At 46.6% G+C, this 19,408-nt stretch overlaps 1 protein-coding gene across 3 annotated transcripts in view; it reads right to left on the reverse strand.

The window, feature by feature from the left end:
* NEK7 (NIMA related kinase 7) overlaps positions 1-19,408 on the reverse strand; it is a 225,962-nt gene that overhangs the window by 81,767 nt on the left and 124,787 nt on the right. For all 3 annotated transcript variants that reach the window (XM_040359875.1, XM_040359873.1, XM_040359874.1), the window contains 2 exons: positions 14,728-14,836; positions 735-842 (listed from right to left, as the gene is read on the reverse strand). In XM_040359875.1, coding sequence (XP_040215809.1) covers positions 735-842; positions 14,728-14,836 — 217 coding nt within the window. The remainder of the gene's footprint in view (positions 1-734; positions 843-14,727; positions 14,837-19,408) is intronic.

Genomic DNA, 19,408 nt, shown 5'->3' on the forward strand with positions numbered 1-19,408 from the left:
TCCCCGCAGGGATGTAATCCAAAGGGAGGGGGCGAGCACGCCGACTAACCCCCTGTCAGAACGGCTCGGATGATGGGGGCAAGCTTACCGAGGAACAGGAAGTGAGAAATTCAGACAAAGAAAAAAAAAAACATTTAGAAGGGAAATCGAAGGAAAAGGTAAGTGAACCAACAATGCACTAGCTTAAAGGAACCTATTTAGAAAATAAAAAACAAGCCTTTACAACTCCTTTAACCTAAAATATGGTAATAACTTTTCTTATAAAAACACAACTCCATGTTCAAGCATTTCCCTTTCAGAAACATACAGGCATTATGAAGCAGGTAGGGGGGGAAAAGTAACTTCTCCGATTAGAAAGGTCACGTATTTTGGGACCAAATAAATGGGTTTCTTTTTTATGAAGCCCTTGTAATTCTTTATTCATTATACTCTTGCTAAAATGTATTTTCTTCATAGGCTAGCCCCTGAATTTCATTCTCCCCTTTAAATCTTAACAACGTAGCCATAAAATAAATAATCAGTGGTTATCGTGGCAGCGGGTTCTTTAAAGTCAGTTCCAAGGTCAGAGGTCGTCATAACAGGAAACTCCTGAAAGCTACGTGAAATTAATAGTGTGCCTCGACACAGGTTAATAGGGCTTTCCGGAGGGGGCTGTGGGTTTCACAGCTGACACATGGCATCAGACTGGGCAGTAAAACACCCTCTCAGTACCCGTGCCTCTCAGGACAGCTTACCTAAAGAATGTGCAGCTGTGGTTTTGGAGCTGAAGAAGCGGCCCAAGCCTAAATCCCCCAGCTTCACCACGCCTGTGGCTGTTATAAACACATTGGCTGGTTTAATATCTAGAGGGGAAAAAGTACATTGAAAAAAATCAATATTGAAACAATAAAATCAGGAAGTCTCCATTAAAAAAGGCTTGCAATAATAAAAATACCACTTACTGTCCAGATATGCAACTTTAAAAAAAAGTAAATGTACAATTTTGTTTAAAATTATCTTGAAATGTATTATTAGGCACTGGTGGACAAAATGAACAAAAACAGCCCTCAAGTCTGGATTTCCAAAATGCAAAGATCCCCCCCCCCCCCTTTCAAATCCCAAACATTAATATTTGTAATGATTTACATTTGAAATACAATTTTCCTTCAATCCTGACCAGTTTTTCATTATTACTACTATTATTATACAGGATTTATATAGTGCCCACAGTTTAGCGCTTTACAACATGAGGGCAGACAGTACAGTTACAATACAATGAAATATAGTAAGAATCCCTGCAGATTAAAAAGCATCCCCCACAGAATAATGCTACCACCACCACCATGCTTCACTGTGAGTATGGTGTTCTCAGGGTGAAGGTTAGTACCGAATTTGCGCCACACACAGTATTCAACATAATGGTCGAAAAAAAATGAATTTACTTAAAAAGTAAAAAAAAATAAAAAAGGGGAAATTCTGCTTTTCCGCCTCTCCTCTGCCAACACAATATTTTTTGGGGGAGAAACAGGTACCTAGCTTTAAAGGTACCCATTCCCACTTTTGCTTGGATCGCCTAAGTAACTAAGCGGAAGTCGAACACCCACACCCCCTTTGCCCGCAGCTTTCTGGGACAGGTCACAGAATTTACAGAGCACAGTGCAGCTTGTGCCGTGTGAATCTGCTAGGTCTGACTCACAGTCAACTTCCCCTAGAAAAAAATGCCGGGAACACGAAGACCGATGAAGAACCAGTTCAGGTGAGGACATCGCTGGATCCCAGGACAGTTAAGTGTCCTATTATTAAAAGTGAGAAGCTACAGTATCTGTAGATACCGATTTATTTTTTGTGAATGGACGGACACAGCATCCTTTGACAGGGTTATATCCGCTTCCCTTTAGGAGAGTTTAGGCAGAAAAAAAGCACTTTAAGTGTTAACACATTCCTCAGTGCAGCTCCTCCCAGGGGGCGTGGCCCCCCGAGTATAACCCACACCCTGCTCTAGCAGCCTCAGTTCGTAACAAGCAGTACAAACAAAGGAGGGGTGGGTGCTGTGTCCGTCCATGAACTCAGAGAAATGGATTTTACGGTAAGTACAAAAATCCTATTTTCTCTTCCGTTCATGGACGGACACAGCATCCAGGTTACACCCCAAACAAAAACCGGAGTTGCTCAACGGTGGAACTCCACCATAAGCTGCCGTCTGTAACACCTGCGGCCGAAGGGGGCATCAGAAGATGCACACACAACCACCTTGTAAAAAACTTTGAAAAAGTGTGGATCGACCAGGTCGCTGCCTTACACCCCTGTAACACAGAGGCATGATGCCGGAAAGCCCAAGAGGCCCCGATCGCCCAGGTCGAATGCGCCGTGACCCGAAAAGGAGGCACCCGCCCCTTCAGGGCATAGGCCTGAAGCACAATCCGTCGGATCCACCTAGAAATGGTGGCCGACGAGACTGCCAGGCCCTCTTGTAGGACCAGCCTCCGACACGAACAGTGAGTCCGACTTTCGGAACGGAACCGTAGCAGAAAAGTACACTCGTAGGGCCCGAACCACATCCAGAGGATGTAAAGAGGCCTCCACCTGGTATTTCGGCTGAGGACATAAGGATGGAAAAACAATGTCCACATTAATGTGAAAAGCCGAAACGACCTTTGGGAGAAAAGACCACCTTATCCTTATGGATGACCAAGTAGGGAGCCTTGCAAAACAAGGCCGCCAGTTCAGGCAGACACTCGTCTGATCGAGGTAATTGCTACCAGAAAAAAAATCACCTTTTGTGACAGTCAACAAAAAAACCTCCCGAATGTCCCCAAAGGGAGCATCCCGAAGCCCCGGAAGGACTAAATTCAAGTCCCATGGGGGGTAGTGGAGGGCGCACAGGAGGGGCCACATGCCAGACTCCCTGAACAAACGTACGCACCAGGAGTGCGACGCCAAGGGTCGCTGAAAGTAAACAGCCAGAGCAGAAATCCGACTCCTAATCGTACCCAAGGCGAGAACCTGATCTACCCCCTGCAGTAAAAACAGCAGATACCTGTACACCACGCATGTACGAGGATGCCAATCCATCTCCTCACACATAGAGATGTAGGCCTTCCACGTATGATGGTAAATCCTACGTGAGGTAGACTTCCATGCACGCAGCACGGTAGAGACCACCGAGCCCAATAGGCCTCGGTCCTCCAGCCCCTAGCTCACAGTCACGCCGCTAAAGCCAGCGACTGTAAAGCAGGGTGGAAGATCGGACCCTGTGACCGAAGATCTCCTCTCAGGGGAAGATGCTAGGGGGCGTCTGCCACCAGATGCACCAGGTCCGCGTACCAGGAGCGACACGGCCAATCTGGGGCAATCAGGATTGATAGAATCCCTTCGGCTCCCACTCTGCGCAGCAGGCGAGGAAGAAGTTTCCCAGGAGGGAAGGCGTAAAAAAAGGCGATAGTGACCCCAAGGAGCCACCAACGCGCCTGACTCGTCCGCCCACGGGTCTCTTGACCTGGCCACGAATCGTGACACCTTCCGGTCGAGGCGGGACGCTAGAAGGTCCACGTCTGGAGTGCCCCACTTTTGGCACAGACCCTGACACACCAGCGGATGGAGAGACCACTCTCCTTGGTCTAGTGCAGTGCGACTTAGGAAGTCGGCTTGCCAATTCCGCACTCCCGCAATGTACACGGCCAATAGAGCCGGAACGGACCTTTCGGCCCACCGAAGGATGTGTGCGACCGCCGTCGCTGCAGCTGAACTCTGTGTGCCTCCCTGATGATTGACATACGCCACGGATCCAGGGACAGCTTGATTGCTTGGAGCTCCAGAATATTGATTGGTAGGCGGGACTCCAGTGCCCCTGGGCTGACAGGGTGCCCCAAACGCCCCTCCCCAACCCGGAGAGACTGGCATCCGTCGTGACCACTGTCCAGTGGCACGGCAGAAAACGACTTCCCGGCCCGAAGCACCGGAGACGCCAGCCACCACACCAGGGGAGACATGACCAGTTGACTCAAATGAATCTGGCAATCCAGAGATGACGGAAGCTTGTCCCAACGTGACAGCAGGTCCCTCTGTAGCACCCAGGTGTGGAATTGGGCATACGGAACTGCCTTGAAAGAGGCCACCATCAGACCCAGAACCCTCATGCAGAATCGCAGAAATTACCACTTCTGGGTTGACAACTGCTGCACAGCAGAGTGCAGAGTCTGAAGTTTTTCCGTTAGGAGAAAAAACTCCCGCCCCGGCAGAATCCAGGGCTAGTCCCTGGTATTCCAGTCCCTCAGACAGAATCAACACTGACTACTGGACAATACAAAAGCCAGCCGAGTCTGACAAATGTCCTCCACCCATTCTGAGTTCGAAGAAACTTGTAGGAGAAAGTAGTCCAGACATCCCACGACAACAAACCCACGCTGACACAGCCGGGCCACCTTGGTGAAAACCCGTGGTGCCGACAACAAGTCGAGCAGGAGGGCCACAAATTGAAAATGGTCCTCCCTGACCGCAAAGCACAGATATCTCTGGTGTTTCGAGCATATGGGAACCTGCAGGTACGCATTCATGACATCCAAGGACGCCAGAAAATCCCCCTGATGGAGTGACGCTATTACCGAGCGAATCGTCACCATCCTGAAATTTTGCACTTTGACAAAACAAACGAGGGACTTGAGGCCCAGGATTGGACAGGCCCCGTCCTCCTAGGAGACTACAAACAGATTGGAGTAAAAACCCCTGAGACCGTTCCATCGAGGAACTGGCTCAATCACTTCCCTGACAAGAAGATCCTGGACAGCCCCTGACAGAGTCAACCGGCGAACTGGAGGAATCCAGAGGTTGGAGGAAAAAATCCTGTATGGTAATCAAGAGAAAAACTCGGGGCAGACCTTCAGGCGGAAGCAGGTATGTCCGCAGACTTGTTGGGCTTGCGGCACCAGGTGCGCCGCTGCCCCGCAGCGGGAGTCTTAGCACCTGCAAACCTTCCCCGACCGCACAGGGCGGGCGAAAAAAACGCTTGGGGTTAGTCTAGGAGGGTCCTTGCTCATGGCGAGGTCCCTAGCCCTTCCCAGTCTGGGAAGGGCTAGGGACCTCGCCATGAGCAAGGACCCTCCTAGACTAACCCCAAGCGTTTTTTTCGCCCGCCCTGTGCGGTCGGGGAAGGTTTGCAGGTGCTAAGACTCCCGCTGCGGGGCAGCGGCGCACCTGGTGCCGCAAGCCCAACAAGTCTGCGGACATACCTGCTTCCGCCTGAAGGTCTGCCCCGAGTTTTTCTCTTGATTACCATACAGGATTGGGAACAGCATGCTCTCACCACCCGTGGCATCCTCAATGATACCATTCAGGGAAGTCCCAAAAAGGACCGTTCACCCTTAAAGGGCAATTCACCAAGACCTTCTCTGAGGACTAGTCTGCAGACCAGGACTTCGGCCACACAAGGCGGCGCAGTACCACCGTATAGGCGGAAGCCCTGGAAAGCAAGAGCGTAACCAGGACCGACTTACAGACAAATTGTAGACCCAGAACTAACTGTTCAGCCAGGTCCTTGCAGGTCTCGGAAGCATCCTGCAGCAAAAAAACGTTGCCCGTCAGTCAGAGTCCATGACACCAGATCCCCCGGCCAAAAACCGGCCTCACAGCCGAACTCCCTACCGCGAAGATGGAGCGGGCCAAAGCCTCCATACTCCCATCCGCGGGGTCCCCAAAGGCAGGAGCCCTATCCACATGGTGGTTAGCTCAACCCGGACACTGGAGGGTCCACGGACGGAGGAGAGACCCACATTACCAAAAAAGGTCCTCCACAAAGGGATAACGGGTCGCAATGCAAAAACTGTCTGCGGCGTATCCCATTCCTTGTAGAACAACTGTCCCAAAAAAAGGAACACAAGGAACACATTGCCAGTGCGTGGCGGTTTGCGGGACCCAAAAAGGGACTGGCACAGCAGGTGCCCCCGCTCCATCCTCAAGTACCGAGTATCACGCCTGCAGAAAAAAAAAAATCGCTCCAACAATACTCAACAGCAACCGACCCTGAATCAGAGTCGCTCTCACTGTGCGCGTGGGTTAAGCCTGCATCATCTGACAATACAGTGTCAGAGACATTCCCAGAAGCAGGCCAGGTTGGGGGGGCGCTAATATACCCCCCATCCGGCCACCAGTCGCTTCAACCTGGTGAGAAAAAAAATGCCACCGCCATTGCCATCGCAGATGTGGTAGGGGGAGGGGCAGCAAGGGTTAACTCAGGCTTACAGGGGAAGAGTACCTGTCCAGGCTCTACAATGTCCCCCCGCTGTGTCACCAACCTGCAAAACAGAAAAAAAAAACCAGTCACCCCCCGGCCTTTACAGAGCATGGGGGCCCCCAGGGAAACTCACCACCCCTCCCGGTGCAGCGCGGTCTGAGAGAGCCTGTGCGTGTGCTGAGAAGCCGGCTGCGCTGCGTCTGTCTCCCATAGGCAGATTCACGGTCTTTCTCCAGCGCCAAAACGGCCACACGAGGCCAAACAAATTTCAAGATGGCCGCCGAATGAGCAAAAAACAGCCTAGGACCACAAGAAAATGGCCGCCGAGCTATATAAGGCGCGACTCCAACAAAATGGCGGCCGTTGCGCATTTAAAAAGACAGTGACACAGCAAAAACAGCACAGCACAAAATTCACATTCCAGCACACAAAAAGGCCCTGTAGTGAACACACACAACCACCGCTACGCACACAGGTCCAGGTGATAGGAGACCCCAGAAAAAAAAACCCTCACAGCCGTCACCCAAATGGGAAAGGAGGGAGAGGAAATAAGGGAGAGAGGAAAGCAGGGCAAGCCCTCAGACGACCTCCCAGGGGAAAATTCCAGCCAGACCACTTACCTGACCAAGGGGCCACTACTTACCCGTCCTGCGACCACCGGCTGGAGGTATCCCAGACAGAACCAATGTCCGCTAAACGGCATGGCTGTCGGCCAGACACACTGCGACAAAGCCATAAAAGACCGGTCATATGTGTGCCCTAGAACAAGATGTTCCCAGGCCGCCCCTGGAGCAATGGGGCCTGTCGCGGACGTCCCAAAGCTGAGCTAAGGGCCGGCATACGCTCGATGGCCAATGGGGGGACTACAAGAGTCAAGACCCAGCCTGTCACCCAGTCGGCTGTTGATAGAAGAATCACAGGATTCTAAAATGCAGGAACAAAATAATAAAAGCGAAAAAAATCTCAAGAAAAAAATCTCCAGAGTACAGGACTACAGAAGTGCCTGACCTCTCCTGTCGTTAGGCAGGAAAAAAACTGAGGCTGCTAGAGCAGGGTGTAAGTTATACCCGGGGGGGCCGCGCCCCCTGGGAGGAGCTGCACCGAGGAATGTGTTGTTAACACGTAAAGTGCTTTTTTTCTGCCTAAACTCTCTTAAAGGGAAGCGGATATAACCCTACTGTCAAAGGATGCTGCGTCCATCCATGAACGGAAGAGAAAAGTATTTGATCCCCTGCTTTCTATGTACGCTTGCCCACTGACAAAGAAATGATCAGACCATCATTTTAATGGTAGGTTTATTTTTACAATAAGACAGAACAAAAAAATCCAGAAGAACGCATTTAAAAAAGTTCTAAATCTATTACATTTTAATGAGTGAAATAAGTATTGTTTGTTTTTTCTTCTCTCCCCTCTGAGCTGGCTTTCTGAATCAGCAAGTGGCAGTATTGGACTGTGGATGGGAGGTATGGTAAAGTGCTGAGCATATCGCAGGTGCTCCTATCATTGAGTCAGTCTACATGCTGGAATTGTGAATGGTTTGTTTCTTGCTGCTTTTACCTGGTGTTTTTCACTTCACAGTGTTTGCACTGATGCACAAGTGCACTTTATATTTTTGTGGACTTTGTTTTTGTATTTTGTTTCATTTGAACATCAGAGTGTTCACACACACACACATATATATATATATATATATACACACACAGTACAGACCAAAAGTTTGGACACACCTTCTCATTCAAAGAGTTTTCTTTATTTTCATGACTATGAAAATTGTAGATTCACACTGAAGGCATCAAAACTATGAATTAACACATGTGGAATTTTACATAACAAAAAAGTGTGAAACAACTGAAAATATATTTCATATTCTAGGTTCTTCAAAGTAGCCACCTTTTGCTTTAATTACTGCTTGGCACACTCTTGGCATTCTCTTGATGAGCTTCAAGAGGTAGTCACCTGGCGCAGCACCCCATCACGCTCCTTCTTGGTCAAATAGCCCTTACACAGCCTGGAGGTGTGTTTGGGGTCATTGTCCTGTTGAAAAATAAATGATGGTCCAACTAAACGCAAACCGGATGGCATAGCATGCCGCTGCAAGATGCTGTGGTAGCAATGCTGGTTCAGTATGCCTTAAATTTTTATTAAATCCCCAACAGTGTCACCAGCAAAGCACCCACACACCTCCTACTCCATGCTTCACGGTGGGAACCAGGCAAGTAGAGTCCATCCGTTCACCTTTTCTGCATTGCACAAAAACACGGGGGTTGGAACCAAAGATCTCAAGTTTGGACTCATCAGACCAAAGCACAGATTTCCACTGGTCTAATGTCCATTCCTTGTGTTCTTTAGCCCAAACAAGTCTCTACTGCTTGTTGCCTTTCTTTAGCAGTGGTTTCCTAGCAGATATTCTACCATGAAGGCCTGATTCACACAGTCTCCTCTTAACAGTTCTAGAGACGCGTCTGCTGTAAAAGGTGGCTACTTTGAAGAACCTAGAATATGAAATACATTTTCAGTTGTTTCACACTTTTTTGTTATGTATAATTCCATGTGTGTTCATTCATAGTTTTGATGCCTTCAGTGTGAATCTACAATTTTCATAGTCATGAAAATAAAGAAAACTTTGAATGAGAAGGTGTGTCCAAACTTTTGGTCTGTACTGTATATATATATATATATATATATATATATATATATATATATATATATATATATATATATATATATATATATATATATATATATATATATATATATATATATATATCACACTTGGTGTGTACTGTACAATAGCAAGGGTTGATTTAGCGCATTCATTTTATTTTATCCAAAATAAGTATTTGACCCCTTCGCAAAACACGACTAAGTGCTTGGTGGCAATCACAGAGGTCGGATGCATCTTGTAGTTGGCCACCAGGTTTGCACACATCTCAGAAGGGATTTTGTCCCACTCCTCTATGCAGATACTCTCCCAAGTTATTAAAGTTTCAAGGTTGACTTTAGGCAAGTCAAACCTTTACCACCCTCCACATATTTTCTATGGGATGAAGGTCTGGAGACTAGGCCACTCCAGGACCTTAATGTGCTTCTTTGAGACATGCTTTTGTTGCCTTGGCTGTGTGTTTTGGGTCATTGTCACGACCCATTTTCAATGCCCTGGTTGAGGGAAGGAGGTTGTTTACTTAGCGACTATGGTACCAGCTGCCTTGAGATCATTGACAAAACTCCACAAGATGAGATCTTCCATGAAGCCCCAGACCCAGGGAGATTGAGTCATTTTGTGTTTCTTGCATTTGCGAATAATTGCACCGAATGTTGTCACTCTCTCGCCAAGCTGCTTGGCGATGGTCTTGTAGCCCACTCCAGCCTTGTGTAGGTCTACAATCTTGTCCCCGATATCAGTGGACAGCTCTTAGGTCTTGGCCATGGTGGAAAGTGATCAACCGATTGCTTATTTCTGTGGACAGGTGTCTTTTATACAGGTAAAGAGCTGAGATTAGGAGCATTCACCTTGAGGCCATGTTCACACTGGTACGACATGACAGACGTACCACTGTGGATCCAACTTTGCCCTGCGACTTGAAGTCTGACTTCAATTAACGGGATATCCAAATTTAATCCTTGACAATACCAGCCACTGTCTGGTATGAATCTTTAACTCCACGCAAAATGTAAAAAATAATAAAAAAAAAGGGCATATCAGGCCCTTCAGTCTAGTATGGTTATTAAGGGGAACCCCCATGCCGAAAAAATGGTGTAGGGCCCCCTAAAATTCCATACCAGACCCCTATCCGAGCACACAGCCCAGCAGGTCAGGAAGGGGGATAGGGACGAGCGAGCGAACTGTACCAGGCTGCATGCCCATAACATGGGGGGGGTGGGTGCACCCCAAAGCACCTTGTCCCCATGTTGGAGGAGGACAAGGGCCTTTTCCCTTCAACCCTGGCCATTGGTTGTCGGGGTCTGCTGGGGGCTTATGGGAATCTGGAAGCCCCCTTTAATAAGGTGGCCCCCAGATCCAGGCTCCCCCCCCCACCCTATGTGAATGAGTATGGGGTACACATTGTACCCATTCACCCAAAAAAGTTTCAAAAATAAAAAGTAGTACACAGGTTTTTAAAGTAATTTATTAAGGCAGCTGCGGCGTCTCCTCCGATTTCTTCTCCCCTCTCTGGCTCACCTGCCTCCTCCGCTAAAGTCTTCTGCCTCTGCCGCTTCTTCTCCCTCTGTCTGCTGTCGTCTCGCTCTTTTGCTGGGTCTTCTCCGCTGACTTCTTCCTGTTCTTTTTTGCCGGGTCTTATCTGCTGATGTCTTTTAGCCATCTTCAGTTCTTCTCCCTTTGTCTTCTGCCTCTGCCAGGTCTTTTCTGATGATTTCTTCGCTGTCTTCCCCCTCTGTTCTTCCGATGTTGTCTCAACGCTCTCTCCCACTCCAATGCTGGGTGTACGTTGTGTCACTACTTATATTGGCATGGGGCAGGGTCACTGGAAACCCATCCCTTATGATGTAACCGCCCACCGGGCAGTGGGTCCTAAGGGGAGGGCCTCCAGACAACGTCACGCGGTGACCCCGCCCTATGCCAATATAAGTAGTGTCATACCATGCAAAACATTAGAGTGGGAGAGAGTGTTGAGTCAACAGAAAGGGGGGGAGAAGAACAGAGGGGGGAGAAGAACAGAGGGGAGAAAGAACAGATGGAGAAGACCCGGCAAAAGAGCCAGCAGAGGCAGAAGAAAGAGGGAGAAGAACTGGAGAGGGCTAGAAGACATCAGCGGAAAAGACCCGGAGAGGGGAGAACCACCGGCGGAGGCAGAAGACCTTACTTGGAGGAGGCAGAAGAGCCAGAGATGGGAAAAGAAAATCGGAAGAGACGCCGGAGCTGCCTTAATAAAAATTACTTTAAAAACCTGTGTACTGCGTTTTATTTTTGACACTTTTTTAGGTGAATGGGTAGGGGGTACGATGTACGCCATTACCCATTCAAATAGGGTAGGTGCCTGGATCTAGGGGCACCCTTGTTAAAGGGGGCTTCCAGATTCCGAAAAGCCCCCTACCCGCAAACCCCAACTAATGGCCAGGGTTGTGGGAAAGAGGTCCTTGTCCTTATCAACATGGGGAGAAGGTGCTTTGGGGTGGCCTGACCCAAAGCACCCAGCCCTCCATGTTGAGGGCATGGGGCCCCCTTTCCTGACCTACCGGGCTGTGCGCTTGCATAAGGGTCTGGTATAGATTTTGGGGGGACCTCGTGCAGTTTTTTTGGCATGGGAGTTCCCCTTAAAATCCTTACTAGACCAAAGGGCCTGGTATGCTCTTGGAGAGGAAACCCATGCCGGTTGTTTTTTTAAATTTGGCGTGGAGATCCCCTTCAAGATCATCAGAGCACAAGTTGCATGCCAAAGTCGGATCAGTTAAGATGGTGATCCGACTTCAGGTAATATTCAATGAGCTGAAGTAGGATCAAAGTCGGACCAAAGTAGTGCAGGGAGCATTTTTTTAAGTCTGACCGACTTGTGCCGGACCAGTTAAGACGTAGGACGCATTAAGGTGAAAAAACATGAACCTTTACACCCCCTTTAATCAAACCAATTTGTTTGCTAAACTTATAGGTTGAATTTCCCAATATGCCTCTTTCACTGTGGAACAAGTAGTAAGTCTCATCGGCTAATTTTGGCCCATTGATAGACCCTCTTTAAAGAATCTTTACTGAACCCTCGTATCAGAAATGAGTCTGTTTCCTTGCTTGTAACAAACGCTGAATTGTCAGTGCAGTATCTCCTGACTCTGATGTACTGATCCATAGATATCCCTCTAATGCACTTGAGGGTGTACACAGTCATCAATAAGTTTGTTTTTTGTGTGTGTAAAACACTGTGCTCCCGAGACAGCTGGTTTACCTGGAGGCTCATTAAAAAAAACATCTTTGTGAGTCTTTGAAAGGGTATTTTAGAATATAACCAACCTGTGAATGATTGGGTTTTTGTGGCTGTGTTTTAAAAGGTAAAGATATTATGATGGGATGGATTATTTTTTCTTCTTCTCCGTCATGATGTGGTGGGCAGTTGATTATACTTTAGACATTTCAATGCTTACTTTTGTAAATGAATCTTCGTTTTTTTTATCAGGATTTATGTGAAAGCACATGCTCAGCCCTGAAGAAGCAGAACCACGAAAACGCGCAGACTTAATGCAATATACTACATTGCCATGTTTTAAGCTTTTGAGAATATATTTGCTAGAAACTAAAGATCCTTTTAGTCCATATTGGTTGGATTTTATTGATCACCAGCAGTTGGCATTGCTCCCCAAATTATTATTGACTGTGAAAACTTCACACTGGACCTGCTGCAACTTGGATTCTGTGCCTCTCCACTCTTCCTCCAGACTCTGAGACTTTGATTTCCAAACGAAATGCAAAATGTTTCACAGCTCGTGATGATTTGGGGAGCCATGTCATCTGCTTGTGTTTGTCCACTGTGTTTGTATCAAAGTCCAAAGTCAGTGCAGCCCTCTACCAGGAAATTCTAGAGCACTTCATGCTTCCCTCTGCTGACCAGCTTTATGGAGATGGCAATTTCATTTTCCAGTGACTTGACACCTGCCCATACTGCCAAAAGTACCAATAAATGGTTTAATGATCATGGTATCACGGCTTGATTGGCCAGCAAACTCGCCTAACCTAAACCCCATAGAGAATCTGTGGGGTATTGTCAAGAGGAAGATGGAACACACCAGACCCAACAACACAGACGAGCTGAAGGCCGCTATGAAAGCAACCTGGGCTTCCATAACACCTCAGCAGTGCCACAAGCTGATCGCCTCCATGCCACACCGCATTAATGCAGTAATTCATGCAAAAGGAGCCCCGACCAAGTATTGAATGCATAGTATACTGTATTTCAGTAAGCCAACCCAACATTTCTGTATTAAAAATCCTTTATTGTACTTATGTAATATTTGCATTTTCTGAGATACTAAATTTGGGGTTTTCACTAGCTGCGAGCCATAATCAAAATTAAAAAAACAAAATGATTTAAATATATCACTCTGTGTGCAACGCATCTATATAAAATATAAGTTTCACTTTTTGAATAGAATTACTGAAATAAATTCACTTTTTGATGATTTTCTAATTTTATGAGATGCACAAATACAGCCTTCTTACCATCTGTTTTAAACCCCTAAATGCTGGAGTACTGCATCTCAATCGCATGCATTGTGCGCAGCTGCAGGGCAGTGATGCAGTCACTTGAATGGGTCACGCTTGGTTGGTGTAGGGTCTGCCAAATGCAACAGGGGGTAGAATTTCTGCCATGGCATGTGTATACGACCAGCTGTTACCTTCCCAGCTAGAGAAGTAGTGGTTAAGGGCAAGTAAAAATGTGGCTCAACCATTGGATTTTACCACTCCTCACCGCAAGTGTAAAAAAACCCTTACACATTTACCGCACCACTGCAGCCAATCACAGTGTCCCTTAACATATCCAAACCAATCCAATCCTAGTGTCACTGTAAGGCCTCATTCATCAGGCGTATCAGTTCAAGGGCCATGTTGACCAACATGAGGATGCACAGGTGTCAAGCAAAAACATAGGCTGCACTTTTTCACAGCACATGCAATAGGTCCCTTTCACACATGCAGACTGTTCATTTCAACAGTTCAATCATGTTTTTTTCCAAAATGTTTTTACTTCAGCTTTTTACATCCGCCAGCTAAGAGTCCTTAACCATTGGAAGACCCAGACGGGAACCATTTTTTCATGCAAAAAACAGACGTTTGTCCATTTACATCTGTTTTTTTGTCCAACATTTTTAAATGTAAGATCCGTAGGGTTTTGATCGGTTCCAAACAACGGATGTTGTTGGAAGCGGATTTAAATGGATGATCATCTGTTTATCCATAGAGATGCTATCATTTCTGTTTTATGTCCCTCAACAGATGATTGAAAAATGGACCAACGGTCTGCATGTGTAAAAGGGGCCTTGTGATGTCATTCTAAAAAGCATCCCAGAACACTAAATGCACAAAAGTGTGCGTGTTTGCATTGTGGCTGGTATAAAATTAACTTTTGGGAAAAAATAAAAAAGGTGACAAGATCATTTTCCCTTTGGGAATCAAGTATTCTGAATCTGCAGATCCACAGCCATCAGAGTTCTAGCGTCCATTTACAACTACTACAGCAATTTGGTGGGATCACTGCATCCTGCACTTTTGTTTTTCATAAAGTTCAATGTGAGTCGGTGGATTGTCTCACACTGCTCTGAAAACAAACACTACATGCAGTACTTTTTTCTGTACACACTGCCCATGCACCATCTCAACGTAGTGGAAACAAGGAATTTTGTCACACTGTGGATACGTGCCTATATAGCGCGCATCTGGTCTGACTCTGACTGCCCTAAGTGTATACAACGACAATATATTCAGGATAAAATACACATTTTTTATTTACTACTTATAGGCAGACATTGTACACTGTGTGAGACATCCTGGCCCAGAGGAACCAAAAAAGGTTAGAAGTTACCTCTATGCATGACACGGCGGGAATGCATATGTTCCAAGGCACTGCACAGCTGCACAAAATATTTCCAAACTGTCCTCTCGGGGATCAGCCGCTTCTGCTTCTTAAAATGCTAAAAGTGTATAAACAAAAAACACGCAGAAATGTTACAAAATAACACCATGTTTAAGAAGTTAAAAAAAAACAAAAAAAAAAACCTCAAAAAAACACACACACACACACACACACACACACACACACACACACACACACACACCCCTAAAATGAGAGGCATGTGAAATGCATGTGCAAGTATTCATCCCCCAAACATCAATTCTTTATGGAGCCGCCACTGGCTGCAATCATAGATGTACAGCTGTAAGTCACTTGAGGTATATCACTTTTCGCTTGGCAAATCTAGCTAATGGGATTTTTGCCCATTCTTCAATGCAAAACCATTCCAGCCCCTTCAAGTTAGATGGGTTGCAATGGTGTACAGCAATCTTCAAATCATGTCACAAGTTTCTAATTGGATTAAGGCCTGGACAAAAAAAAAGCATGCAATAAGTAGTAATCAACGCAAATAGAGGAGGGACCTGTACTGTACCTCAAGAGAAGAAATGTACAAATGGCTCAATAATCCCATTATTTTACAGTATAGGACTGGTACTCAGACCATGGGACATACCCAATAAAACTGAGTGATGGGCAACAACATAGCAACCCAGAACTGCCAACAGGCCAACAAGAAACACAAGGGTTTGAAAATAAATCTTAATTTTTTTATTTTCACAGTTCATACTTGCATAGAGCATGAATTCAGGGAATAATTGAGTCAGTGTAATTATAATTAATAATTTATTTTATATAGGAGGCGCGGTCATTGATCGAATGAATGAAAACTTGAAATAGCTAACAATCAAACTTCCTGACAGTCCTCACACAATGCAAAGAAGGTTCTCCGTATGCAAGGGTAAATAACCAAAGCAAGAAAATCCCAATCCTTTAGGACTGGTTTTCAATAGCCATTAAAGCCAGTGACTGAGACATAAGATGGAACAGGGGACCTTGAACCTGCAAGTCTAGTTTGGCTTGGCACAGACCAGGGCACACCCATCAGAAGTCTGTGTTCTGCATTCTTTGGGGTAAATTTGGTGCGATGGGAATCATCCATACACTTAACTCCTATATCCTTGCACAGCAGTCGAGAGTAGACCTTCATCAAATGAAAGACACAAACCAATTTGATTTGAGTCCAAGAAATCAAAGCATCTACTGAGAAGGCTAGAGGATCCCTGGTCATGGTTACAAATTTGTTCAGCTGGTCGTTAAACCTCGAGTCCAGGATGTCCACATTTTTCCCAACCTTGGACAAAGGATTTTGAAAACTGCAAGAGCCTTCCCCCCACTCGGCTTCTTTTGTCCCTGGGCTTGACCTTGAGGTTTACCTCCTTCAACCTGACAGCGGAGGCCATCGCGACTGCCTGGAGGCTGTCGCCCCTGGTCCTGGAGAGGAAGTACATTTAAACAAAGGACATCTACTCCTTTTAACCAGTACTTTTACCACTTAAATTTTTTTTTATGTATTTGTCTAAACCAGGGATCCTCAAACTACAGACCTCCAGCTGTTGTAGAACTACACATCCCATGAGGCATTGTAACATACTGACATTCACAGACATGACTAGGCATGATGGGAATTGTAGTTCCTGAACAACTGGAGGGCCATAGTTTGAAGACCCATGGTCTAAACCATTCCCGAACAGCCGCTCCCCATGAAATGGAAACACAGCCAAAAGCTTTTTGTATGGCGACCCGGCTGACCAGTGCTTTAACCACAGAATTCTGCATATATGCACCAGTAAGAGAACAAGGCGCGTCACCTGATGAATAGAATCTTTAATAGCGTCAACCGCAAAACATAAAGCCCTTGGTAGCTTGGCTAAGTCCCGGGCCTGTTTAGCAGGAACAACTTTGAGAACCTGCTTCACCTGGTCTTTTAGGGATTGACAAATGCTGCCACTGCAGGCTGAGCCACTGCACCTGCCACAGCAAAAAAGGTCTTCAAAAGATTCCAGTCTTATCTGTTGGATCCCTAAACACCTTAACATTGTCTACCGGACAAGTTTGCATGTTTGATTTTTATTCACGCAAGAGATAGCAGCGTCAACTGCTGGTACACTCCACCTCTTGGTGAATTTTTCATCCATGGGATAAAGTAAAGAACGCTTATCTGGGTGATCCCAATCAGAATACATATTCCGCTTCAGCAACAGGTGGACAGGAAACGCATGTAGAGCCTGTGGGGGCTTCAGAGAACCCAAAGAAGAAATGGGGGTTTTGGCCAATTCAGCCAAGGGCAACTTAAATGAAGACCGGACCAACTCTGTAAGGGATTACACTAGCAGCCTTTGTCATTGCGAGGCTGAAAAGGGTTCTTCTGAAGTCGACTCCACAGAAGAGGAATCATCAGTCTGTCCCACTTCCCGGTCCCCCAATGGTGACTCATCGTCATCTGCCCACTGCTGCTCCCTTGCTTGAGGGCCCTGGGCGGGGGAAGGGGACCTACCAAGCTTGTTTCTATTTTGGAAAGAAGATGCAATTAAAGCAGCTAACCTCTCTTCTAAACCAACCAGAGCCAAAGACAAAACATCCTCAGTGACGTATACAGGGGCGGAGATGTTGGGATAGCTGCAATGCCTTATAGTCTCAATGGCTCATCCTGGCCAGCCGCTTCAGGTCTTTCCAGGGAGGATGGTAATGTGAAAGCGTGACTAGGATACTCAGATCCCGATGGTGACGCCCTTGCACTCCTCCTTGCGGTACTTGCACCCCCTCTTTGGGAAGGCATAGTCATAAGCACAAAAAAGGGATTTTTAATACAGCTTACCTGTAAAATCCTTTTCTTGGAGTACATCACGGGACACAGAGCGACATATTCATTACTAGTGGGTTATATGGAGTACCTTCAGGTGATGGACACTGGCAATCTCAAACAGGAAGTGCCCCTCCCTATATAACCCCCTCCCATAGGAGGAGTACCTCAGTTTTGTAGCAAGCAGTATGCCTCCCAAAATGGTCCCCATAAGAGGGGTGGGAGCTCTGTGTCCCGTGATGTACTCCAAGAAAAGGATTTTACAGGTAAGCTGTATTAAAAATCCCTTTTTCTTTCTCGTACATCACGGGACACAGAGCGACATATTCATTACTAGTGGGATGTCCCAAAGCAATGCTTACAATGAGGGGAGGGAGACATCTTCCCAAGACAAAAGGATTTAATTTAGAGATATACTCAAATCATAATAAATCCAACTTAGTTGAGAAAAATAATTTTAAATTTTAAATTTTACTCAAAAGGGAGCCCCCGGAATCCGAGGGTCTCAAACTGCAGCCCGCAGCACTGCCTGCCCAAAGGCTGCATCAGTATTCCTTCTTACGTCCAACTGGTAGAACCTTGTAAACGTGTGGACAGAAGACCAGGTTGCCGCCTTGCAAACTTGAGCCATAGAGATCTGGTGGTGTGCTGCCCAGGAGGCGCCCATGGCCCTAGTAGAATGAGCCTTTAATGATAACGGAGGAGGCAACCCCTTCAAGCCGTAGGCCTGAGTGATTAACTGTTTAATCCACCTCGAGATGGTGGATTTTGCAGTTGCCTGCCCCTTCTTGGGCCCATCCGGTAAAATGAACAACACATCTGTCTTCCGGATCTTCTCTGTAGCTTTAAGATAGGCCTTCATGGCCCTGACAATATCCAAGGTATGCAGCAACCCTTCCTTTCTGGAAGTAGGTTTAGGAAAGAAGGATGGTAATATCAAATCCTGGTTTAGATGAAAACTGGATATAACCTTTGGTAGGAAGGAAGGATGAGGGCGGAGAACGACCTTGTCCTTATGCAAAATAAGATATGGTTCCTTACAGGATAAGGCTGCCAGTTCCCATACTCTTCTGGCGGAAACTATGGCGACCAAAAATACTAACTTCCTTGTCAGTAAAACCAAAGGAATTTCAGCCAACGGCTCAAAAGGTTGTCTCTGTAAACTTGACAGAACAAGATTTAAATCCCATGGACAATCGGGGATTTAACTGGAGGATTAATACGTAAGACCCCTTGAATGAAGGTCTTAACCAGCGAGTGGGTGGCCAGCGGCCGCTGAAACCATACTGACAAAGCTGAAATCTGTCCTTTGATTGTGCTTAATGCCAGTCCTCTACCCACTCCTAGCTGGAGAAAACGTAATACTCTATCGATGGTAAACTTATGAGAAAGCCATAACTTGGACTCACACCAGCCTACATAGGCCTTCCAGACCCTGTAATAAATCACCCTAGAGACCGGTTTCCTGGCTCTGATTAGGGTAGAGATTACTTTCTGAGACAGACCTCTACCCCTGAGAATCAGGGATTCAGCTTCCAGGCCGTCAAATCTAGATGCCGTAAGGCAGGGTGGAGGATCGGACCTTGCGATAGCAGTACTGGCCGTAGAGGAAGAGTCCAAGGGTCTCCCACTACCATCCTTAGGATTAGTGAATACCATGCCCTTCTGGGCCATGCTGGAGCTACCAGGAAGACTGGTATGTGCTCCACCCTGATCCTGCGCAGCAGGCGGGGTAGTAACTGGAGCGGGAAAAATGCATAAAGAAGTTTGAACTGATGCCAAGGGCAAACTAACGCATCGGTTCCGCAGGCCCTGGGATCCCTTGTGCGG

Source organism: Rana temporaria, chromosome 7, assembly GCF_905171775.1.
Source record: "Rana temporaria chromosome 7, aRanTem1.1, whole genome shotgun sequence".
Taxonomy (NCBI): domain Eukaryota; kingdom Metazoa; phylum Chordata; class Amphibia; order Anura; family Ranidae; genus Rana; species Rana temporaria.